The 26112-nt window shown below is 41.0% G+C and overlaps 2 protein-coding genes across 5 annotated transcripts in view; one reads left to right on the top strand and one right to left on the bottom strand.

The window, feature by feature from the left end:
* Positions 1–21721, bottom strand: part of LOC118417092 (low-density lipoprotein receptor class A domain-containing protein 4-like) — an 87822-nt gene extending 66101 nt beyond the window's left edge. For 2 of the 3 annotated variants that reach the window (XM_035822490.1, XM_035822491.1), the window contains exons 1-3: positions 21523–21721; positions 21379–21411; positions 1718–2125 (exon numbers count right to left, since the gene is read on the bottom strand). In XM_035822490.1, the coding sequence (XP_035678383.1) occupies positions 1718–2125; positions 21379–21411; positions 21523–21547 (466 nt within the window). In that variant the 5' untranslated portion in view covers positions 21548–21721. The remainder of the gene's footprint in view (positions 1–1717; positions 2126–21378; positions 21412–21522) is intronic. The other variant, XM_035822492.1, reaches the window with a different exon arrangement.
* Positions 21722–21993: 272 nt separating this feature from the next.
* LOC118417103 (uncharacterized protein C20orf85-like) overlaps positions 21994–26112 on the top strand; it is a 14899-nt gene continuing 10780 nt past the window's right edge. For both annotated transcript variants that reach the window (XR_004831315.1, XM_035822504.1), the window contains exons 1-2: positions 21994–22421; positions 22693–22774. Coding sequence is in view for 1 of the 2 variants with exons in the window: in XM_035822504.1 (XP_035678397.1) it covers positions 22333–22421; positions 22693–22774 (171 nt within the window). In the remaining variant the exon portion in view is untranslated. The remainder of the gene's footprint in view (positions 22422–22692; positions 22775–26112) is intronic.

The following is a 26112-nucleotide window of genomic DNA, read 5'->3' as shown; positions in this document are numbered from 1 at the left end:
TAGTCCGATTCTTAGAAGTCTTCTTGAAGTTTATGACCCGACGGGGCTTGAATCCTGGACCTTGCAAGGCCAACACTCTATACCCACGGGGCAATCTTATTGGTTAACATGCAGATAGCCTCTTTTTTCTCATGACACTTCCACTTGAAAATGATGGACCATCTAAACGTAGAAGGCAAAGAGAGTACATGAATAATCTCTGAGAGGCAATTCATCAACCTAGACCTATCCCTGTGAGTGTTAAAAAATGCACAGTCCTCAACAAGCAGATAAGGCTTTCACTCTACTCTAGCTCGTGAGATTCGGTCCATTATTCTCCTCGTGTATAACATATTCCATCCTGAGATGCACTTGACAATGGGACAGGAAGAGAGAGGGCATCTGAGGACACTGTAGCTGCGTGTACGTTAGTAGGGCTGTGTGTACTTAAACGTTACATAAGCCATGTGCATCGGGTACGGGTACAGAAGTATACAGTTACAAAACTTCACAGGTGCAAAACAATACAACAAAATAAAGGTGTATGTTGTTTCCAGTGATGTCATAAGTAATTACTAGTAGCTAAATGTTTATTTGGACTTTTGGAATCTGTTGCAAAGAACTTACTCGCGGTAGGATCTCAAATCAAAGGTGCACGTCACTAGGGCTGTGTGTACTTAAACGTTACATAAGCCATATGCATCAGGTACAGGGGTATACAGGTGCAAAACTGTAACCGAACAACACAACAAAATAAAGGTGTGGTTTTCAGTGAGTCATAAGTAATTACTAGGAGACCTGGCGCATCCCCGTCTTGTAATTAGCCATACGAAAGGGTCTGTCACCCCGTAAGGGGCGGTATAACCCTGTCGTGTGTAAGCACGTCGACCGATGATGATGATGAGTGGCTAAATGTTTATTTGGACTTTTGGTACCTGTTGCAAGGAACTTACTTTTGCGGTAGGATCACAAATCGAAGGTACTGATTTCAATGCTTGCATTTTTCAAGTTTCTCTGATATTAAAACAGCCAAACTATGTTTATATTTTAGAGACGTGTAATGTTATATCACCATTCCTATGTATTTGTCTGTCCCTACTTGCAGCTTTCAACGTCCACACAATGCTTGCAATTTTTCAAGTGTCTCTGGTATTCAAACAACCAAACTATGTTTAACTTTATATTTTAAGGATTTATAATGTTATATCATTCACCATCACTTTGCATCTGTCTGTTCCTACTTGTAGGCACTCTAATATCAGCAAAACTGCCTGAGAGTCTGTGTAATGTACTTTCATTTTTCAATTGTCACATCTGCCAATAAATAAATGTTTATATTTCATTCCAGTTTCCAATTTTCATCTTTAAATTGAATGTTCCTAGTCACAAAATATGTACATATGCAAGACTGCAATCTTACCATGCCTAGTGATGACATTAAAAGTGACTGTATTTTACTTTTAAATCTCTACCTTATCGCACTTAAGTACCCAATACCAGTACGCAGCCCTATATATACATATATATATATATACACGTCCTTGAGATATGCTTTGGGGTGTCCTTAGATGAACTGAAGTGATAAAAATAGCGTTATGACAGGCGCGCCAAGGGAAATTACGACTTAGTCATTAATACAGCGCTGAAAAATTCAAAAGTCAGACATGAAATGCACCTGAAATGGGATGGGCATTTGTTTTGTGTGACACAATAAAAAAAGTTAAGGGTATACACCTACCTTCAAATGTGTCCTTTTCCCCTTCCACTTGTGTACTGTCTTGAAAAGAGTATCTTGCTTGAAAACTACTGTCGACTGAGGAGTCCCACAAAAAGTCCAGGATAATATGGTGCTTGGTAGAGCGTATATTCAAAGGAATGCTGTCTTCTTCGAGTCCATTGCATATGCTGTATACAAGGCCAACATCACCAAGCAAGCCCTTTTCTCGGACTTCTAATCTGGGGAGGCACTGGGCGAGGGGGTTTGTAATATTTACAACGGGGAAGCCTTGGAGCCTGGTTATACTCAGCTCGATGGTCTTGTTCTGCGGTGCCACGATCTGTACCGAGCACTTGCTATATCCTAACCGGCTGAACTCCTCCGCACGGATAGAGAAATCGCCCAGAGCTTCCGTGAACCTCCCGCAATCTGGAAGAGAAAAAACATGCAGCCAATGAGTGCAAATCTGTCAATCAATCATTCGCAGGCATCATAGTCTGATCCATAGCGGCTACAGACATGGAAAGTTCACGTCAGGTTAATCTGTCCGTGAACCTCCCGCAATCTGGAAGACAAAAACATGCAGCCAATGAGTGCAAAGGACAATTTTTTTCTGCTTGATTTTGGACAGACAAGGACAATGTGGCACTGCACTCTGAGTGCAGTTATCCACCAGGGCCAAGTCACAAACTTGAGTCTCAAGTTTGTGACTTGTATTACCTTCACCACAGACACAGTACAGACAGAAGGTAGTCTTGTCTTTTACCTCCCCGACAGAAGTCGGTACCCATTTTGACACCTGGGTAAAGTTACACAACACGCGGCGCCACAAGGACAGTTTAATTTGATTATACAAGACAGCGTGTACCTTTAACATACTTGGACTGTCAATCAATCATTCGCAGGCATCATAGTCTGATCCATAGCGGCTACAGACATGGAAAGTTCACGTCAGGTTAATCTGTCCTGGGCGTACTCCCTCCAGTTGGTTCTGGAGACTCACAGACCCAGTGCAAAGGACTTTTCTACTTGCTTTTGGACAGACGAGGACAATGTGGCACTGCACTCAAATTAGTTAATCTCCAAGCAGATCCTACAATGGCTTAAGATAGTACCAAACAGGCCAAGGAGTGTAGCCAAAAGGTGTTTGCGAAACACACTCCTATAAGCCAGCTTCACTCCTCTGCCAGCTTTTGATACTACTACAGTATCTTATGCTACCTCAGGATCTGCTTGGAGATTACAAGTTAGTAACTTATATCAACAGTGCCACATACACAGCACGGACAGAAGGTAAAAGTAGTCTTGTCTTTTACCTCCCCGACTGAAGTCAGGTACCCATTTTTACACCTGGGTGAAGTGAGGAAGGTCGTGGAAAGTGCCTTTCCCAAGGGCAAAACGTCGGGGCACGGCGGGTATCGAACTCAGGACCTCTAGCTCTACCAGTTACGCAACACGCGGCGCCACAAGGACAGTTTAATTTGATTATACAAGACAGCGTGTACCTTTGACATACTTGGACCAGTTTCCTAATGACAAGAGCTGTCAAATTGTTCGTGAGACTTATCTTTACATAGCATATGCTCCAGGGCTTTCTCAAACTCTAATTCAAAACTGTCCTCTGTTCTGCCAATTTGATGGAGTGACATAATCTCCAGGCAGATCTACATTAAGGAGTTTTGCTAGCCAAGAAGTGTTCTGAGCCACTAGGGATCTGAAGTCACTGATACAGGTAGGTTCAGAACACTCCTTGGCCAGCTAAACTCCTTATGCCACCAGTAGATCTGCCTGAAGATTAGGAGTGACATTTTATGCCTAGAGCAAAAGTTTGTGAATCTAGGGGGATCCAGGGGGAAACTTCAACATTTCAACCCCCTGAAATGCTATTTCCCACATTTTGAATAACAAATTTAAGATTTGCAATAAGTTTCATGGGTGCATCCTGACGGAAACGTCATGAACTCTGACTCAGTTTTGTCTATCGAAGGGGACAGAAATCAAGGAGTTGCTGAAACTTATGGCAGCATAAGTCCGTAAAAGGGACCAAAAGATACACACTGAAAAGAGCCCTGGATTGCAGAAACAACTGACATTTCATCTTTATTTCGAGCCACAGAATAACAGAAACAAAGTATTTCAGTCAGACACTTTCATACTACATTTAACTAGTTGCCCCGCAGCAAAATTGATATTAATCTTTAAATACAAAGGTTACTGATAAGCATCTAATACAGCTGCCAATCAAAAATTCTCACCCAAAGGATTTTGTATTCTATACTGTGCTGGAAATACTGAGTGCATAATATAATTTCGTGCACCCAAAACTGGAGCTGTGCAACTAAATGTTGACTGTTGGTGCACCCGAAGTTTGTGTAGTGTTATTTGGGTATTTTTGTGTAATTTGTGTACTAGTGTTCTGAAGGTAAAGGTACTATGATCGAACACAATAATACTTTACATTTTTTACATTTAGGCATCATGCAGAAATAATAGCAAAACCTTTGTGTTAAGTATTATTTGTTTTTGAAGTTAACTATAGTATTTCAGATTCAAGATGTGAAGAGATGCAGTAAGTTTGTCTTAAGATTTTACTGACATTCTCCTGCTCTGTATCACATGTGGGGCACCCAATATTTCTCCTGTACACCTACATTTTCAGGTTACGTGCACCAGAGCAGCTTTCAACAAAATGAATTTTGAACCCTGCTCCATCGGATAGACACTGACCTCACGTGGTACAACTCTCGCGGACATAATCCGATCGTTTAAGGGATTATAACTTTTGTCCAAAGATGAAGACACCCAGAATATTGCATGAATAAACCATTGGATAAAGTTTGTTCATCTGTCAATAACTACTCTCCGAGCAGAGAATTAGGTCCGGCTGTTGTTTGAAGTGTTTGGGGGCATTTTTGTCAGCTTTCTATTTTGTCCCATTTTCTTTATAAATTATGTTAGCCAGAGATATGTCAAAGTCTGTTCTTAGCTACATATACAGTCACATCTGCCCAAGAACCCTTGGTAGAATCTGGTCTATGTGGACAAGTAGTCACTAATGCTTGTGTTAATGGGAAAAATTATCTAAGGGACTACAAACAAGTGGTCACACTGGCCAGGTGGTCTTTATGTACAGGTGGGCACTTGTGCAGGTTTGACTGTAGTACCTAATCAGTTAGAGGGTAAAATAAATGTTGTATGTAGTAATAGAATATTAAGTTTTCAGTAGTACAACTTTTATGCTATTAGTATTCTTCCCAATATCAATATCAATTTACAGACCAGACAAGAGCATTGTGACAGATGATTTCCTTCCAATGAAGTCAAGATTATGTGTATCACAATATATTTTCAACCCTAATCACAATAGGCGTATGGTTTCTGTATTAGTTACAGGGTGATTCATGCAGTAGGGAATTAAAAGGTTTAAGCAGTACCCCAGAAATCTGTAACCATATCATTGAACATTTGATACTTAATCAAATAATCCCTGTGTCTGAAGACCATACAACTTTATACAATCTTCAGAAACACTATTAATACGGTAATTTCCTCCCAAAACCCGAGTGAAAACCAACCAATGACAGCCAACATGACTAACTGCCACTCAGGTTCGAATCCACCTGCTTTCATCCTACCTTGAAACCAAGCCAAAAGCAGGCCATAAAGTTTATGACTGTCTAGTCTGTAGAAATCTATCCCTCTCAACCAAATTTGATACGCAAGGCCACACTTAATTCATTCCTTGGTTCTCCGATTTGCCTGTCCATTTTTTTCCTGCTTTTAATTGAAAACAATAATAACATATACCAAGCAGGATATGAATGAACACCAACATGTTCCAATTTAGACACCAAAAGTTGAGTTAAGTCCTAGGCCTTGTCTTAAGTTGTTTAAGTTTTCAAAAATATCAAACTTTGAACTGTTAAACAGCCTTGGAGTTGTTAATAATATGTGGCTCCTTAGGATGATCATATCTGTTTAAAATCTTTTATGTTGCTTCCCATTTTTTCTTGCGAAAACCTACAAGCCAATAAATCTAATTGGAATGGCCCAAGTACCAAACTCCATGACTTAGATGGCCCCAGGATGGATCAATATGCACCGTGTTTGACTGGCCGCAGTGACAAGGACATGTCCCATGCAGCTGTTCTTTTATACATTCAACAGTGTCATCTTTCCAGACAGCCTTCATCCAACAAGACAGTCAAGTACGTCTCTCTCGTGACGTGTCTTGGGCCTAGGAAAAGTAATGTTGTGTTTCCGATTATGGTGCAGAAAAAATTAGTGTCGGTTTAAATTTGTAGGGATTCCCTTCTTTCTTCTTTCTCTTTTTTTATTTATTTTTGGCTGAAGTGACCCAACGAATACAGATACAGCCGTACAATAATGCAGGGTGTCGAAAAAAAAGAAGAGTGAGCTTTGGCAGGTCTGTTTATATTACTCTTTTCTACTGCGTACTGAAATCTCTCACATGGAATCTTTAATTTATGTCTTTTGCCAGTGCTTGAGACACCAAAATAACCAGGAACACAACATTTTCTTTTCTAAGCCTCAGAAACCACAGCAGGTCGAATCCACGCACTCGTGCTTCCCACAAAATGAACCAAGCATTCAAGAAGCAACTTGAAACTGAAAAGTAATTCTTGTCATGCTTTCTATCTGTACCGTCGCACTTATCTCGTCTGACTCTGGAATGGAACTCCGTCTCTGAGTTCTTGCCGAGAGTGAGTGGAATCACTAAGTCCCACGGACTACGTTTCCTTTTATACGTGCTCGGAATGAAGAACCCTCTGTTGTGTCTGAGCAGCGATATTACTCTACAGTGGTACGAAAAGAAGGGTGCTGATTGGATAGAGATTTGACTGCGTTATCGCCAGGTGACTAGAGTAGTTACATCATCTGGAGAAGGGAATTTATTTTGAGAAATAGGTACAATGGGGAAGCTTGTATGGGCATTTTTCCTTTTTTTCCCTCGTCATATTTTCCTTTCCCGGCATATTCCCCCTAAAAAATTGCAAGGGACTCCAGAGACGCCAGTAAAGGAGGCTAAGCAAAACCAGCCAACATAATTTGCAGCTTTGAAAACCTGACATGAACTGTGGTACCCCAACGACCGACAAAGAAGGTCAAGGGCAATGTGAGGTGAGCTGAGATGGACCCAGATACAAAAGTTATAGAACAATCACCTTTCTCTGACACATGAATGTATATAATATTTAATAATATCTTAATGTACATGTATTTAACCCTGCAAAAATACCTAGCAGGTGCACAGACAATAAAAAATTAGATACTACAATTTTGTGTGCACAAAAGTGTATATGCATCCAGCACTGTAACTAGTATAAGTAATGCATGCGGAGTCCAAGGAAACAAAATTCTGGCTGCTGCTTGGCTAGAGGTTTGTCCGTGTTACCGCCACGTGACTAGACTAGCTATGAAAAAATGAAGTCCAGCATGACTTTCCAGATATGACTAATGCAAATCGTCCAGCTGTCTCACAAGCAGATAACCTGAACCTTGCAGCTTCGACTTTACGACTTGTAGCTGTACAACGTCAATAGTAAATCAGATTTTGGACACAACTATATGTAAGCAATAATCTTACTAATAAGTGTATTTTCTTCATAACGGGACATCATATTCATGAAGATACAATCCCGACATGCTCACGTGCAGACATGCAAATGCAACATAGAGTATTATAGAAGATTAAATTTCTTGCAATGTTTATCTATAGTAATTATATCCCTGTGATTAACTGTTTTATTTTGGCTAAAATCAACAAAACTGCCACCACCACCACAATGCAATGTATCCTGACGCTTATGTTATAAGAGAATGGTACTTGTCTGATGAAAGTGACACTGAATGATATGCTAATTAGCATGTGACCCTTGACCTCCAGGGCATTGGCAGTGAACCCACACCAGGACCAGTCTCCAAACCCCTGCTGCTAAGTCATATACAATTTCTGGACATGTACCTCATAGTGGCTATAAATAATGTTTGTACAGTCTTCTTGACGACATTGAATTTTCTCAGTATCTGTTTAGGGGGTCTACATGGGGGAAACGCCCTCCATCCGCTTGGTGATGGAATGCCTATTCAACCAAGCGCTCTAGAACCCATTCCTTAATTTGCTCATTAAATGACATCATCACCAAATTCCAAAAGGTATGAATGTACAGTCCCCAGACAGGTATAGCAGAAGCGAACATAGGAGCGAACTACTACCTGGATAGTTACCACTGCAGCAGCTAGCTGCTATGCAACGCAGAATCAGTCAATATGGCCCTGACGAAGGTGACATACAGTCACTGAAACGTTGGTTGATAAAACTATTTTGTTTTGAATTAAAATAACTTTTGTTCGGCAAACCAGTGTTTGTCTTAATCCATTCTTGAATGTCAATTTTTGTCTGTCAAGATGAAGGAATGACTGGAATTTTTGTCTGTCACCAGCAGCAAATTTCTATCCAACAACGGGACGACAGATTCTGCTTTGCGGTTGGACATCTGTCATTATTTTTTACTTAGTTTAGAATGATCCCTTGGACTTGGTTATGTAAAATTGACTTGTCAAAAAAAAACATTGATCATGTAGCACACATCTTTTAATCAAGCCTTGGACATGCCATCACGAAAGGCTGTCTTATGCATTTTGTGGGGTAAATTTTGAATGGCTTCATTTCACTTTAGTGAAACTGTTCTGACTGGCCCTCTTGACGACCTGTTGTGAAGTTTTGATTCTTGTTAGACAATGGATGCAATGGCTGAAATATTTGTCCTGGGAGGGAAGGATGGATGCTGGAAAAAATGCTGGATGCTGCTGAAATTTACAGATGAAGTGATAGCACGTCCAAGGTTAAAGTAAAAAAATGTCTTTAACTTAGTATAAATATAAAGATATATCTCACGAGTCAATTTTCCTTGACAGTAACCGAGCCCAAGGGATGATTTCAATAAATACCACATCAACGTTACAATCGATATGAAACGCAGAACATTTGCTTTCATGTGACAGCCCGAAAAGGTTAGCAAAAGTTCAAGAGGGATCTAATTTATAGCATTTTCCTTCAGTGTTATTCTTTAATCCCCACGGGCAGCACAGCCGTTGACAGCATGGCGATACAACAAGTCTGTTGCCATGGCGACCGCGAGTCTGAAGTGTGAAACAATGCCAAGTTCATGTGATGGGCAGGCAGTGCGGGATGACTCATGACTTTGGTAAAAAGAAACAAGTTTGCGTTCTGGGTACTCAGAAGTACCGAGTTGCCAAGCACTGTCACGCAACCGTTTTTAATTCGCCGCAAGACAGTTTCAATTGGCGCCTGGTATTTTTTAAAAACGTCTGCGTTGCGGGTGCTTGAAATGTCCACTTGCCAAGTCCTGTCACGCCACCGTGTTTGCCTCAACGGAAGATATTTTCAAGCCTATGTTGCCTACCGCATAAGTTCCAGACATCTATGTTTTGTCGTCACTTACTCAAAAACACGCAGAAGTGTTGCCCTTTAACCAATAAATACACACGAATGACGAGAAAGTTACGCAGCAATCTGCATAAAAATGCAACATTTGCAAGCAAACGTACCATATTTTCCTATGCTCCTTTCCAAAGGTGTTCACCACAGTATACACTAACAGTGCCTCCTATTAGAAAAAGGAAGTACTGCAATTGATTTGGAATTTGTCATCCAGACGCAAACAAGAACTCGAAGCAATAAAATAAAGGGGAAATCTTCATGGAGGTTTTATGTGTTTACCATGAACTTGAAACTGCCACGAAAATGTTCGTGCCCATTCCAATAAAACAGCAGATGCAATTCTTCAATCACTTTTACAACAAAATAATACAAGTTGTCTGGAGCAGAATTTATCTGAGAAAAGTCTGTGAAAAGTCAGGTATCAAAACTTGTGAACTTGACTGAGTGTACAGTACCAGTCTTTGCAGAAAATGAGCCATTCAACCACTTCTATGACGTCTCTGTTACTGAACAATTAGGACACCTGACTTAAGTGGACAAAAAGGTAACTACAGACCTATTCCCTTCAATGGCCAAGTAATGACATAGACAGCAGCAAGACAAGAAACTTCACAGTGAACATCTAGATTAAGTTTGAGGTTCCCACAAAAACTGCAGACTTAAATGATAAAGCCAAAACAAATATTTCTTCTTTTCCCTTACAATTACAAAGACCCCCGCCAACAAAAAAAGCTTTTGGTTCCTCTGCTATATAGTTACCTTTTAATAACCAAGTTTGCCAGCGCAAGCGGAACCTTTACATGCAAGAGGCCACGAGAACTAGGCCAACTAACTTTTTTTGCTCTTCTCTGCCAGCCCCCGCACCAACCCCCCAAAAGCTTCATTTGGTTCCTCTACTGGTCATATATAGTTACCATTTAATAACCAAGTTTGCCAGCAAAACAAGCTATCATTTGGTTCTTCAGCTCGACATATAAACCCTTTTAATAACCAAGTTTGCCAGCAAACAAGCTTAGCGTATCATTTGGTTCTTCTGCTAGACATATATAGTTACCGTTTAATAACCAAGTTTGCTGTCATAAGCGGAACCTTTGCATGCAAGAGGCCTCGAGAACTAGGCCGGCAAATCTTTTTGCATGCCCAGCCCCCGCACCAACCAAAAAAGCTATCATTTGGTTCCTCTACTAGTCATATATAGTTACCGTTTAATAACCAAGTTTGCCGGCGCAACAAGCTATCATTTTTTTATTCTGCTCGACATATATAGTTACCATTTAATAACCAAGTTTGCCAGCGTAACCTAAGCAGAACCTTTACCTACAAGAAAAAAAAGCTATCATTTGGTTCCTCTGTTAGACATATATAGTTACCATTTAATAACCAAGTTTGCCAGCAAAACAAGCTATCATTTGGTTCCCCTACTATAGTCATATATAGTTACCATTTAATAAACCAAGTTTGCTGTCATAAGCGGAACCTTTACGTGCAAGAGGCCACGGGAACCTGCCGACACAGCATCGAGCGTCCCAGCTTATCCTCCAGGAAATTCAATTAGAGAATCCAGACAGCCGGCAGGTGCAACAGGCCTTCGTGAGACACTGCGTGCCCACAGGTATTCATTCCACAAGCTTTTGAAGTCTGGACACAATGAATATTTAAAGGGGATCCGTGTTTCGCAATAAAGTCCTGTCACCTGGCACTCTTGTTTGGGACGTCATCGATTCCGTCAAATGAAGGATTCAGACAATGCTTCCATACAGTCACACTAACCAACAAGTCACAAAGGTTAGGTTGACACATTACTGACTTTCACCCCCACTCTAACTATATGTGAGGACAGGGCTCGAAATTCATTTTTTGGATTAGGTGCACTGGTGCACCCAGCTTAAACAATTGGTTGCACCAAAAAAATTTTGGGTGCACCACTAAATTTAAGTAATAACCAGTTACAAGCTATCAAATTCTTTTAAAAAGTACCATGACAGACATTTTTATTACCTTTCTAACACTTAGATGTCAAGAATATGATGTATACAAGTATACTTTGATATCTCTACATACATAAACGTAAGAAAATATTTGGGTGCACCCTGTGCACCCACAGAAAATAATTGGGTGCACAGCTCCAATTTTGGGTGCACCTACGTGCACATGTGAATTTCGAGCCCTTGAGGAGTAGAACAGTACATACACAGTTCACAATGGAACTTAATTACTCTATCATAGTCTATGTTCACAAAATTTATACTGTCGTGCAATTGTAACTAGAAATGTTTGAAACTTGAATCTAGAGTTTATAGAAAGAAGAATAAAACCAGCTTTCATGAGAAAACAAACTAAAAGTTATGACGGTATGGATACTTTTGTTCTTAGCTGTGTATCACAAAGCATGGTAGTACATGTAGATACAACAAAAAAATACTGGCAGGTGTTAAATGTCACTAAATGCAATGTCACAATTCTTTTGTGTCCACTAATAAGTTATAGCTACGAACATGTGGGACAGTTAGAAAGAGACATGCAGAAAAGTAACAAAAAAATCCAAAAACAAGGCAAACCGATACATCTGCCTTGAACTTGTATCATTGTGATGTTTTGATACTTAGCAACTTAGACAATACATACAATTGTTGTGGTAAAATATGGGGGAAAGTTGAACTTTGACCAAAGTAAGCAAAGATAAGTGAAAGTGATTAAGTTTGCATCAAAAACTGATATGAGCAAAACATAATCTAGAGCTGGAAGGACAAGGTTTTGGGACGTGCAGTCGAACGATTCTGCAGATCGTACGTGACAGACATTAAAATGGAATTCGAGAAGGGGAAGCAATCCTTCCTCACATCCAAACGTATCTGCAGCCGTGGGCGGGGGTAGCAATCGCGTGCAACAAAATCAAGATGTCTGAAAAACTCGACAATAAAAACAGCCATATCTCCCACAACATCTGCTTGATGATTAGACGTAAACGTTAAACACAAGCAGTGACCTTTAGCGTGAACGTCTGCACACGTCTTTATGGGTAAGCGCACAAAAGGACACTGAATATGGCATGCTCACAGTTACCCGCTCAGACCCCGTCTTGGCAGAAAACCAACTCTGTGGCGCAGGAAGGCTAGTTTGGGCCAGTTTGGGCAAAGGTACAACATTACAAGGGGAGTTACATAAGATATAATACAGGGGCATGAAATGCAGTAAAAGTTGCCCAAGAAGACAACTTGGGACCAATAAAATCTGGTCTATGTAGACAGGTGGTCACTAGAGACAGGGTTCTTCATGTTTGAGTTAGTAGGAAAACCACCAAAAGTGACCATAAGTGACCATATTAGCCAGGTGGTCCTTATGTACAGGTGGTCAGTTGTAGTTGTAGGTAGACATCAGAAATGTAGGTACAGGTATAGACATTAGAAATACCTGCACAGCTACAATTACTAGGTACAGGTAGGCATCAGAAATATCTGCACAGCTCCAATTTCACCAGCACTAACCAGCACATATAGATAATATGCAGGTGGTACTTCGATCCTGTGTATATATATATATATATATGATCACTTCCATTGATTTAGATATAAGCGTAACTTTCTTCCTAACACAAACTCAGGTCAACTCAGCAAACTTCATGTTTACTTAGCAGTAGGTTCAGGACAACCCAACCCCAATCCTAAGGACCTTAAAGATTTCTTGGAGTTTCTTAGAAAAAAAATGTTGGTGGCAGTGTCATAACATGTCAAGACTACCTATCTTTATCCTAGAATTTATGTACAAATTTATCAGTATTCAGACATCAGTCTCTGATTCTGACGGCAAAATTGTTGTGGTACAAGGACTTGGCTCAGTGATTGTGGAAATTAATCTAGCAGTGCAAAATGATACTTGATTACTTCGAACTTGAAGATGTAATTTTCTTTCCTACAACTACAGTAGACCCACCGCTTTGCCATCAATTTCCAGAGGATGACATTTTTAGGGTCTATTGTTGATGCTTGCAAAATTCCGCCATTCTAATTAACACACATGATGCAAATATCTTAAATAAATTAGTAGAATTATACATTTATATCTTTAAATTCAATGCCTATCAACACAATTTGTCACTACGCAAGGTTCTTAATATGCCAGGCATATAATATGTATTAAGCTATCTGATTGGCTCCAACTGCTATGCAAATATGAAGTCTGTATTACATCATAATCTACATATATGAAAGTATGCAATATTCACAATGCATGAAAAAAAGCTGAACAAATTTCAACGTTAGTCTTATGTGACATTTGTATTAAATCATATTCTAAAAATGTTTATTTATTGCCAGCACTTACATTTAGCATTTATAATAACTATGCAAATAACATCATGAACATGAAGTTAATATTCTTTCATTTGAATAATTTTTGTGCTAAATTCTAAGAACTATTCCAAGAAATTTTCAGTGATACGATGTGTTTACACTAAACATAAAAACACAATAATGAAAACCTTGGGCTCTTTAAAGGGTTCAAGACATTGAAGCTATGTATAATGTAACATTGGAGTAGAGACTCGTTTAAACCCCATGATGAGCCTCACAGGTTTAATTTAGAAAGTGATGTTACTGGTAGTGATCCCTTAATCTCTCACGTTGCACTTCAAACCAGACCTTACACAGGCCTGGGAAATTAATTGTTGTGTTTTCCGTTTCCCCATCTACCCTACAAAAACCTGCCGACCTTAGGCTTTTTGGGGGGGTGGGTGGTGAAGTCACAGAGTTTCCAGTTAGAATTTTTATTTATACTGCTTCCTATTCAAATAGAAAAAAACTGCCTTAGTCTAACCGAATGAAGAATAAACGTATACACAAGTTTTTAACCATTACACAAACTTGAAGTGTCCATATTATGCATTTCACCTTGACTTTGTTAAATTGTATTGTAATACTATAGTTTTGGCCAAAATCTAAACAAAAATTTAAGACTCTTAATAAGAGAAAAAAAAATCCAACCGACCCTGCGAGAAGCAGAACTCCAGTTATTAGAAGCTCTGAGGAAGGTGTCTGAGAGACATCAAAACGCAAGCAAAGTGAGTATTCACTGGTTGTGTAAAAGAATTCTACTATGTCCAGTACAGAAAACTGCTTGCATCAAAGGTGCCTCACACACAAACACACACACACACAATCAAAATCACTAGTATCAGCTACAATTTACAAAGCAGCTGGCTTCCTTCAAAAACCATTACGGACATACATACCCTCCAGTATGATTAAACTTCCCTGCTCCCAACCAAGTTAGTCTCACACAGCTTGAGCAGCGAGGAAGCCTCGTGCATATCAAACCCGTTTCCGAGCAAGCATCCAGCGTAAAAAGGCCTAGCGGGGAAAATGCATCGCCTGTCTGTTTGTCGGCGACAGCTTGCTAGTAAAAGTCTGCATTAAAGTGAACAATATAAATCTGCCACTGGGAGCTGTAGGGAGCGTTGACCAGGACACGATAATCACTAGGAACGAAACTGGCTATCTCCTCCACAATGCTCCAAATATTCATCTATAACTCATGGTAAAACTTGCATCAACTGACAAGGAGCCATTGCCAAAGTGCTGAACAAAGTTCCTTGCTATTTGAATCTTCAATCACCGGGAACAAAACACGCTATCTTTGCAGCAAGGTTCCAAATATTTATTTATAACTTGTGGTTGGCCATGGCCAAACCATTTCAACTAAGTTCCTTGCTATCTGAATATTCTATCACCAGGCAAGAAACTGGCTATCTCTTTTGCAATGTTCCAAATATTCATTTATAACTCATGGTAAAACTCGCATCAACTGACAAGGAGCCAGGCACGAAACTGGCTATCTCTTCTCCAACGTTCCAAATATTTATTTTTAAGTCCTGGCAAAACTCACATCAACCAACCACATATATTTTCTAGACACAATAAGTTAAAACAGTTCCCACACCTTTCAGTGTATAGGTCGATGCACATCTCCACTTCTATAGTCCTTGCGCCGCACATTTGTGCAAGCACTAAAGCTGGGGGCTAATCCACTGGTAGTAGTTAGTATTCAACTTCCACACTCTTTCTCAAGTGCTGAATTATTGCATATAATGATGAACAGTTAATAATGTCTAATGTAACAAAAAATTCCTTAAAAATTCCACAACCATCTGGCCAGTCATGTTCACAAATAAATGATTTTGACTATTGCATACTGTTTGAACCAATTTTTTTTTTAAATATAGAATATCAACTTATGTTCACTCCTTATTTCAATTATGTATTTCTCCTTGCCCATGAAAGAACTTGTCATAAAATATGCACTGCATGTACATACATTTATAATAAGGGATGCGGATATCTCGTTTTCATTCCAAGTTTAATACTCAAGCCCTCGCGGGAAGGTTTGGGGCCTCTTTAGCATTTTGAAAAGCTGCAAGGCTTCATGTCTAAATTTGTGTGTCAGGAGCTTGGCACATGTAAGAGCCTCACGGACCCTACGTGAGCAGACTGCCAGCCAAGCCATCATGTATTTGGGTCAATCACAATCATAGACAGAGAGGCAGGCCTAGGAGCCGTATTTCAAGTGCAGCTGCGGAGGGCTGATACTCGCCGTCGCTCGGCGCGGCGTGACAAGTCTCCGTCAACTAACGGCGTGCTCTCATCCCGCGATTCCCTGATTTACGACTTCGGAAAAAGCTAGCCTGGCTCTAGACGCATAATTCGCACTTTGTAAGAGCATAACACAGCACAAAACTATGATAATTACGGTTGTACAAATTTCTCACGCACAGCTAATGTTGGATTTTTTTAATTCCTCCTACAATTCACGTGGCAGCAAACCCTTTGGCAAAACTAATTGACTATAAAGCGAAACACCTCCTTTTCCGTGATGGAAGGCTAGGGAGTATTTCTGCTACTGATAATGGGCTGCATGATATAAAGGACAGTGGGGCACATTAGTTCAAAGCAGGCAGTTTAACGATGTCTGGAAAAAATGTTAATGTACTGTAATGTATGCTCCGTATAACTCCTCAAGTCAAGGGTGTTCAGACATGTATGATACGTTTATTCGCCGTGGAAATTTACATCCGGCGTAGACTTCAATGGACATTCTACGTCTGGCCATTAGTGATGTAATCAGCTTTGAACAGCAAAAAAAGTGGAGTACATGCTGCATATTTTTAGAATTACAGAGCTCAAAAAGTCATTTATGGGAACCTAATCTAAAAATTAAGATTTTCCTACATAGAAAAAATAATTAGGGATACACAACATGAAATAAAGTTGAACAGCAAAATCATAGGCAGCAGTAACAAATTTCATATGGTGGAGGGGTGGTCTGATGGTGAAATGCTGCTAATCCATATTTCAGCATATGGGAGTTGAGTCTGGGGGGCAAATTTTGCCAGCTGACTAAGTCAGGTGTAATGACACTCACTGTATTAGCAAAAATAAGTTTTTTTGATGTCCCCCAAACATATTTTCAGACTTTATTTTGGGGGGTGGGGGGATACCAACACACACACACACCAACATATTACAGTGCTGTCGCCACTGCAACACAATCCATTCCATGTCACACCAACATATTACAGTGCCGTCGCCACTGCAACACAATCCATTCCAGGTCTTACCGTGTTCAGACACACACACAGACACACAGACACAGACAGAAGTGAAAAACCATTTTACATAAGGATGTAACCTTGCCAATGTCACCACTTTTTGTAGGTCCTTCCCCATTCACACGAGCATCAAGAAGCCTGTCTCTAGTGACCACCTGTCTGCACACACCAGATTGTATCGGTCCCCTGAGTGGTCCTCACACCACTTTCTTCAACAGAGTGAAGACATTCAAAGACACATAAATGATGGAGCACTTAACATTCAGACATCTTAACAGCAATCTTCTAATGCATAACTTGGGTGGACACTGTCACCATTACCCACGCACCTAGAAACGTATATCTGGTGCGTATCTTTTGTCCCATCTGTTCTGCATGTAAAATACAATGTAGTAGCAATGACATCTCACGACTTTCTATCATATGTATGTACAGGGCTCGAAATTCATTTTTGGTATTAGGTGCTTAAAAAATTGGGTGCACTACAAAAATTTTGGGTGCACGACTCAAATTTAAGTAATAACCAAATTCTTAAACAAGTACCATGACAGACATTTTTTATTATCTTTCTAACACTTTTTAGATGTCAAGAATATGATGTTTACAAGTAGACCTCTATACATGTACTTTGATATCTTTACATAAATAAACCTAAGAAAATATTTGGGTACAACCTGTGCATCCACAGAAAATAATTGGGTGCACAGCTCCAATTTTGGGTGCACCTGGGTGCACATGCACCCAGTATTTCGAGCCTTGATGTACAAAATATTCAACTTCCCTAACTTCCTGGCTTTCACTTCATCTGCAAGCTTCTTTTCATGCCGAGATTCTTTAATCTCTTCGACGATTTGCTGGCTTTGCATACGAGGTAATGTGACACATGGTAAGATATTCACATGGTAATATGTTAGTTCATGGTTTCAAATGCACATCTGCAGTGTGATGCATCATGGGTAATAGGTCATAGCTGGCAGCAATACATTTATTAATCTCCAAGCAGATCCTAAGGTACCATAAGATAGTATCAAAGCTGGCCAAGGAGTGTAGCCGGCTAAGGGAGTCAAACGGGCACCGGAGAAGTTTGATACTATACATTACTCACTGTGGATCTGGATGGAGATTAACATTTATAAGCAATGCCGAGGGGCCCCCAACTTTGACACATTACCTACAATGAGCCTAAAAGATCAATATACTCTTAAAAAATCTACATACAGTAGTTGGTATGTGAATTCTTGAAATGAAGCACGTCATTAACAAGTAAATAAAATCTTCATGTATACACTGCTCAAGGCTCGAAATACTTTTTTCTGCATACCTGCACTGGTGCAGGTATTATTACCTGCATCAGACAAATTATACAGGCACCACTCTGAATTTAGGAATACTTTATAAGTCGTAACAGTCAATGCAGCTGATAACAATCCATATACACCTTCATCATAGGACATTTATGTATAAAACCCAGTACATAGACCAGTGCAGGTTAGGTGCAGGTAGACACCAGAAATACCTGCACAGCTACAATTTTACCTGCACCAAACTGCATATGTAGGTGGTATTTCGAGCCCTGCTACTATATTTCATACATGTATTCAGAGTACAATACACTATTGTGCAGTACTGGTGTACTAAAGAGTAAGAAGATTTGGCGCAAAGCTCTGATTTTGGGAGCACAGTGACTCAGCCATACCCAGTATTCTGAGCCCTGCAGTGTTTTTGAGCATGCGGTTTCTGTGGTTTTGTGGTCATCCCACCACAAACAAATATGTTCTGGCTTCCATTGTGCGACTTCTATCGTCTCAACCGCAAACTCTTCACTTTAATCTAACCGCAAAATTCAAGCACTGCAACCTGAACCGAATCTACTGTACTTGTGTCTCTAAAACATCGGCGAAGAATTTACATGAGCCCCTAAAAACTCAGCTATCCCAATCATGTTGTATCTAGTTGCCGAGGCCGACCGATTAACCAGTTAGTCATGTTCATTGTCACATACAGAATTTTTCATGCCGTCAGACGCCCACTCAGAACCTTTAGAAGCACTTTCTTTTCGCTCCCAATTAGAACCCACTTTGCAACACGCACCTTTCTGGAACATTCTAAAAATGTCAGCTCTCAGAGTTCTTCGGTCTAGACAGGGCGGATCAATATTAATAATATGCTTTGTTGGGGAGAGACTCAGCGAGAGAGAGAGGGGGGGAGAGAGAAAAAATGGATCGGGAGTCATGATAGCAACTCATGCATGACAACATTGCCGGCTCACCTGACCTCTTGCAGTCTACATTATTATGCATACAGAATCCGTTCTACGGAGTTGAAGCCAACGCATGAGCTATGCCCACGGTACTCGCCTGCTCTTGGGCATGGCTTATTGTAATGTTTCTCCCAGACGCAATTAATTGTCTGAAAGTGCGGAGATGCCTGGCCAATAAGGTGAACGGCAGCATGCTAGTCAAACAAGAGCCAACTGTGAATACTGAGTGCAGTCTGGGCCTTTCACACCAAGTCCTTAAAAGACTCAAGGGCAACCCAGGCCGCCAGCATGGCAAAAATATGATTGTGGCATTATCACCAGGTTGGTATGACACAGGTTGTCTAGGTCTGTGTCAATATCTGATATATGTCTAATTGTTGCAAAGAATAGCTATGCAATAGTTCAAAACACAATTAAATAATTCAAAAGGGTAAATAGATAGAAATGTTAATATCATGTAATCATTTTAGTACCTTAAGGTTAAGTCAAAGTAGAAAATCTAGAGGTACCTTATTTGGGGCATAAACAATTCAACCTTTGACTGCTTAATAAGCATTAACCACATTCTAAATTGCTTTACACCAACTAGTGTCTGGTAACACAGATAATGTTTTATATTTTGGACAAAACATCAAAAGAAACAGATGTCAATAAAAATTATGAGTTTCCAGCAAATGGTATTGATCTCTGATATCGTCAATATTTGTTCCATCTTGCTTTGAAAAGACCACTAGATTTAGAAACACCATGAAAAAATTCTGAGTCTATGTGAGAGAAAAAAATAAAAGGGTAAGATATTGTTGAACTGTCAGTTGAGAATGCAGGTACCATCCTCAGTCATTACGGTCTCTAGATAAGGATTGGCTAATGGAGAAGGCTGTCTATATGCAGCTCTGACCTAGATTTGCAGCACCAGATATTCCGTTAATCTAACCCCTCTGCACACTGCTCTCCCTCCCTACATCCCGCTTTACCAGACGTAAAAAAGCGCCCTGCAAAATTTTCAGGAATAAACCGCCGGTAGCGAACGAAGCGAAATCGTGCGTAGGACTGACATGTTTCTTTGGACAAAGGGCAGGGGAGCTGGAGAGGCTGGAGCCTGTTTTGACAGACTGAACGTCACATGATCCCCATAAAAATCCAAATGTCATGACCAGGGCCCTATGGTTTCCCTGTGCCTAGAAGCCTTCCTGGCTTTGTTGTCTGGTGGTAAACAACCATATTTTTGGAGCCCTGCGCAGAATTATGCTGACCGAAAGACGCAAACGAGGATGCAATCTGGACCGAAACATCTCGGATGAAATGTTTTGGGGGACAGGAGTTGATGTATACACATGTGACCCCTCCTCACGCCTGTCTTTTGCTCCTGTACACACCTACCCTCCCTGCCTCCACACTTCACTCCCCTGCCAAGAAAAACAAGTAACACCTGGTGGAAAAGCCTAGGAACTGTGGGTTCTGCTGTATACACCCTTGACAATATCTGACAATGCCTCGCAGCTACACTTATGCGTGCCAGGGAGAGAGTGATGTTGGGGAGAGGCAGTGCTGTCAGCCTGCCACAGACCCTCAAGCCCATCCCCTTCTGCCTAGTCAGCCACATATCCACTCAAGGAAAAATCCACTGACCTAGAAAATAAGCTTCCCTCTCTTTCACACGTCCGCAGCCCACTCCATATACGAGTGTAAAACCGCAGGACTGCTAAAATTCTCCCTCTGCAAGCTGTGAGCTGACGATGTTGGGCTGCGGAGGGTTTTTTGGAGTGAATGCTTGAGGAAAACCGCACTGTCTGGAGCCCCGAGTGCACGGTGTCTAGTTTCCAGGCGCGGCAATAATGGGCGTCTAGACAGGCGAGCCTCCAGCGCAATCTAACCGCAGAATATCGCCCAGAAATGACGCAGCACGGCGGCGAGCAAACCCAAACGTTACTTCTGAACAAAATACAGACATGTCAAAAATGTAGGGGTTGGAGAAGGAGGGGAAAACAGGGCAGAACTCTGACCTATATGTAGGGTCGGCCCACCATTTCATGACAGCCCCGTCTGTATGTATTGTGTATGTGACCCAAGGGGTCAGGTCCAAACGGGCGCTGTGCCAACGTGAAAAATTCCCCGAAAAATTCTCAAAATTAGAGGACCGTACGCCGTGCGTTCGGACTCCAAATCAACTTATTTATATATTATTAATCATAAATTAATTAATGCAAGTGTCAAATTAGCTCCAACGACCTGTATATAACCACAATAAACTCGAACGGCGGCTCCCTATGGAGAACGCACGCCGTGAGGGCCGTTCTGGGGGTGCAATTCGGTCAGACTAGAGGAGATGTGCTTACCTTCGGCTAGCAGGACATCTTGCAGCAGGAAAACTGGAGAAAAGAAGAGAAAAAGGTGGTGTAAGTGCATGGTCCGAGCAACCGGAAACCAAATGAGAGCTCAACCGGAAGTGCCAACCCCACCACATTGCTACACATCCTCACCTAACAGCATTAGCAGCACGGGCATCTTCCGCCGAAAAACCGCCGAAACACGCCCAAATCTAGCATAGGAACACTCCAGGCTGGGCCACGGCGTCTTCTTGTGTGCACAAAATTGCAAAAGAATAAAAATTTATGACACTTGGCCCGCCATGTTGGTCGGGACTGCGCATGATGAATTTCAAAATAATGGTTCGTGCGCCAATGGAGGCTCTCATCAGGGGGTGCGTCGCGACACTGGACTCGCCTAATTTTCCTATTCCCATAAAAAATCTGTCCTGTTTCTCCACCATTTTACTGAGATAAAAAATCAATTCCTATTTCTGCACAAATTTTGACAGGACGGACCGAATTCTGTCCGCAAGGAAACGATAATTCGCGAATAATAACGTGACCGTTTTTTCCAAAAACCGCCTCGCGGCCCCGGAAGTTCGTGCAAAGAGCGAGAGAACCCGAACATCACCGAACCTGAATTTTAACCAGTTAACACCTAAAAACCCCTGCCGAAATTTAAAATTCTGCACACACAGGTCCCTTTACCTGGAATAATTCTCTCAAATGGCGGTTCACTGGGCTGTGTGAGTTTGAAATTTTTGGTCAGATATTGAGGTTTTTTGTTTGTGGGACGACCCGAGGGTTGATTGACGACCGGTCGGATTGAATTACAGGTCGCGTCCGGTTGCCATAGCGGCGGCCGCCCGACACTCCGCAAACTTTAGCCGCCTGAGAAATCCCAGGGCGAGATATTTACACCGCGATTCTCACAGGGAAGGGTTCGGGGCTCCTCACAACCGTCAGCGGACGTGAGAAAGGATGGCCACGGCGGCGGCAGCGGTGAAGGGTGGCGGGGCGCCGAGCAACAGGGCAGCCGCCTGCAATATTTGGGCGCTCGATCAGATATGGTAGGTAGTTTCTGGCGCGGACCCAGCGCTAGCCCCACATGTCCCCTGCAAAGGTCGACTGAAACGGCCCCAATGTCTGCCAATATTCATCCACATTAGAATCCTGGCAACGTCGCTACTTCGGGGCATCTAAAATTCGCTTCCAGTACAAATTGCAGTGAGAAATCAGAGTATTTTAATTCAGAGGCTTACGGGTGTGTATGTATCAATTTTGACACAATACATAATGTAAACATGGCCACTCACTGTTTTATTTCTTGTTTTACACCAGGAAAGCACGCATAGCCCAAGAGCACAGGGCGTACAAGAAATGGCCCATGGACTGGGGCTTCATGGCTACGGATTATAAAGATGTAAGTTTGTTCGTTTGTTTTTGACATCCGAGTTTATCAAAGGTTGTGGGGAGGGGGGCAGAAGTGACCCCAAGCTGTTGCCTAGCAACAACCAGCTGCATTTGGTTTACGTCTTCGACATACGAATAATAATACGGCAATTGATAAAAGTGTATTTTCTTATGCGACTCAAAATATGCCAGAACAAGCTTATCATAGAACAAATGTTAACATACAAATCAATGCATTAAGCAAATACTATGAATGGGTTTATTTGCTTTCTGTTGTTCACAAAGGGATGGCTAGTTATACTATAGAAATCATGGAGGATTACAAATAATATAAAGTAAAGATGAAATGACTATGACAATCCATTTCTGTAGGTATTGTTGCTGTGATGCCTTGGCAAATACTTTCTTTTGGTGGTTGCATACAAAGTCAGTCGCTAGCAACCAACCACAACGGGATTGTTTACATTGAATGTTTGTTGTTGTTGTTGTGATGTCTTGCTTGACTAAACTAACGCTACATCATTTGGAAGATAACACTCATCAGAATCATTCTACATAGATTATAGATGTCAAAGTATTTTCTTCCGTTAGATGTATTGCAGAGTTGTTATTGTTCAATTTGTTGAATGTGTTGGCACAACTGCATGTGTATTGGATTTAGAAGCAAGAGGAATTGTGTGTATTGGTAGCATTAATTCAGGCCCTTTACAATTGCAATCAGCCCAAACACTTTCTGAGATTTCATAAGATTTAAAAGCTTGGTTGTGACAAGCAAAGTTAAGTTGCCACAAGGTTGGTGTGTTTTTTCCAATGAATGGTTGATTGATCATCACAATTCCCATAGGAAGAAGTGGGGTTCCTCATGGGATCTCTACTCTTCAAACAGATGTTAGGTTTGTTTGGGGCATCTTTTGATGCCTTTTTGTCTTTCCATTTCATCAGTACTTTTTACATTCACTCATAAGTGGGCAAATACATGGAAAAACTAAGGAGGTTTTTATCTTGGAAAAACTGACAAAATAGAAAGGCCAACAGAAAGTTAAAGAGATGTCCAAAACAAGCAAGGCCTAACCTCTGCTTGGAGGGTGTCCTTGGTGTGTTGGAACATTCAGCTTTTCACATGGAGTCCCTAACAAATTGTAAGATTCCACTGGGATCTGGGATACAAAGTATAATCTCCAGGCAGATCCTATTGTGGCATATCAAAGATAGTATCAAAAGCTGGCAAAGGAATGTATTATGTAGCTGGCCTCGGAGTGTTCATTGTGTACCAAAGTCGGCTACCTTTGCCAGCTTTTGATACTATCTTTATATGCCACCATAGGATCTGCTTGGAGATTAACAAAGTATACTACATTAGGGAATAGAAGCCATTCTAGTAATCCTGTAGATTAACCACATTATCCACCTCTCAGACAGCTTTGAATAACAATTATGTGATTATCATAAGCAGGTTTTACCACCTTACAGTGACTACAGTGTCTGGTAAATTTGCATATGTATTGGATGTCAGACAAGGCATGCAAGGGGTGTGTATTAGCAAGGTTGTTCTAATTAGCCCTGGCATACAATATTCATACAGAGTATGGCTTCACCTTTGTATCATCCTTGGTATAATGAATATAATCTCCCAGCAGGGATTTGCTGGGAAATTTTGATCAATACACTTCAACCTTGGCAACATACATTCTAGTAATCTCAAAGCAGATGTTGGGATGGAAAATTGTGACATTTTCACTAAACAAATAGATAAATTTCTTTGTATATCAGCTTTGTTTTCTGACAGTATTTTACCCTAGACAAATGTGGTTCTAATTTCTTGTCTCACACTCTCCAAGCAGAAGTTCAAACTCAAAGGCAAAATGATGCAAGCTCCTGGTTCTCGGACTATTGACCCTTGGATACTGTCTCCCCCCCCCCTCAAAAAAATTTTTTTTCCACCGAAAAATCTGCTTGGAGATTACAAGGAGCTTTTATCAGGCTGATAAAAGCTCCTTGGAGATTAGCTGTTTGTCAGCCTTCCCTCCCCAGCCAGTCAGAAAACATTACAATTTTTCACCCCAACATCTGCTTGGAGCTCATGCCTACCTGCCCAAGTGACCAGACCAGGTGTTTGCCTCTTGCTCCTCCCAGGATGACTTGCCAGGCAGGGTGATTCTTAGCTTACTGTTTTAGGATTCTTCTATGTCCTAAAACTTAGTAACAGTGAGTCTTCCATCATCATTATCATCATTTACCGTGGCCGATATCAACAATGTGCAACACACTTACTTTTCTGCTCAAGACACTTACTTTTCTGCTCAAGACACTTACTTTTCTGCTCAAGACACTTACTTTTCTGCTCAACACACTTACTTTTCTGCTCAACACACTTACTTTTTTCTGCTGGAGACACTTACTTTTCTGCGCGAGCCACTTACTCTTCTGCGCTGCACTTACTTACTTTTCTGCGCGAGCCACTTACTCTTCTGCGCTGCACTTACTTACTTTTCCTGTGGTGCGCACCCCTCCCTTTATCAATGGATGGTCCCTGAATCAGGCCAAAGGTCAAAAAGACCGCATAAAATGTAGGATTGACCGCATGTCAATCCTAAATTATCCTCCTTCGGATGACCCAATGAAATGACCTCTACCTTGGCGCGTTTTTTGGATTCAACTTAATTTTTTGTGTCTTTAGTATAGCATTTTGACAATGCAGATCGATAACGACAAGTCTCGATTTGATCATCACAACATCGCGTTTTGTTGCCATCACAACGTATTGTCAGAAAACAAATTCTGGTCTGCAGCACGTGTTTCTGTCGCGCAGCTTTAAACTTTTATTTACCAGGGTTTACCTAAACCAGGCAGAGGCTCTTAACTCCTCTGTAGATAGGAGTAAGAAGGCAGGTAGGCCTTGGTAGCTCCTCTGTCCAGAATTTGGCGTCTGTTTAGTAATAAATAGCCAAGTTGCCGCACGTAATGTTTTGGTGGGAGCACTGAATTTCACTACCCGGATCCGGACTAACTTTGGACGAAGTGGACAGATCAAGACAATGTTAGTAAATATTAGCAAATCAGATGTGTGGAAGTGGGATAAGTTGTGTGTTGTCAAGAAAAATGACAGATCCTACCCGTGCCACCCCCCCCCCCTCCTGGGCTAATTATGCATGTTTGGGGTGAAACTCAGTGTGTTTACCTTGAGACTTTGAGACAAACAACACAACAACACAGTGGAAAGTCACCCTTAACCATGATGTGTGAAGTTGGCCCAAATGTAGCATTATGACTTCATTATGATTAAACAATCTGTAGCTTTTGGTATAAATCTGGTAAAAATAGTAGGTTTTCCATTCTTTCAACCTCCTG

This window comes from Branchiostoma floridae, chromosome 6 (assembly GCF_000003815.2).
Source record: "Branchiostoma floridae strain S238N-H82 chromosome 6, Bfl_VNyyK, whole genome shotgun sequence".
In the NCBI taxonomy this organism is placed as follows: Eukaryota; Metazoa; Chordata; class Leptocardii; order Amphioxiformes; family Branchiostomatidae; genus Branchiostoma; species Branchiostoma floridae.
Note: the sequence above shows the minus strand (reverse complement) of the source record. Positions and strands in the feature narration are given on the sequence as shown.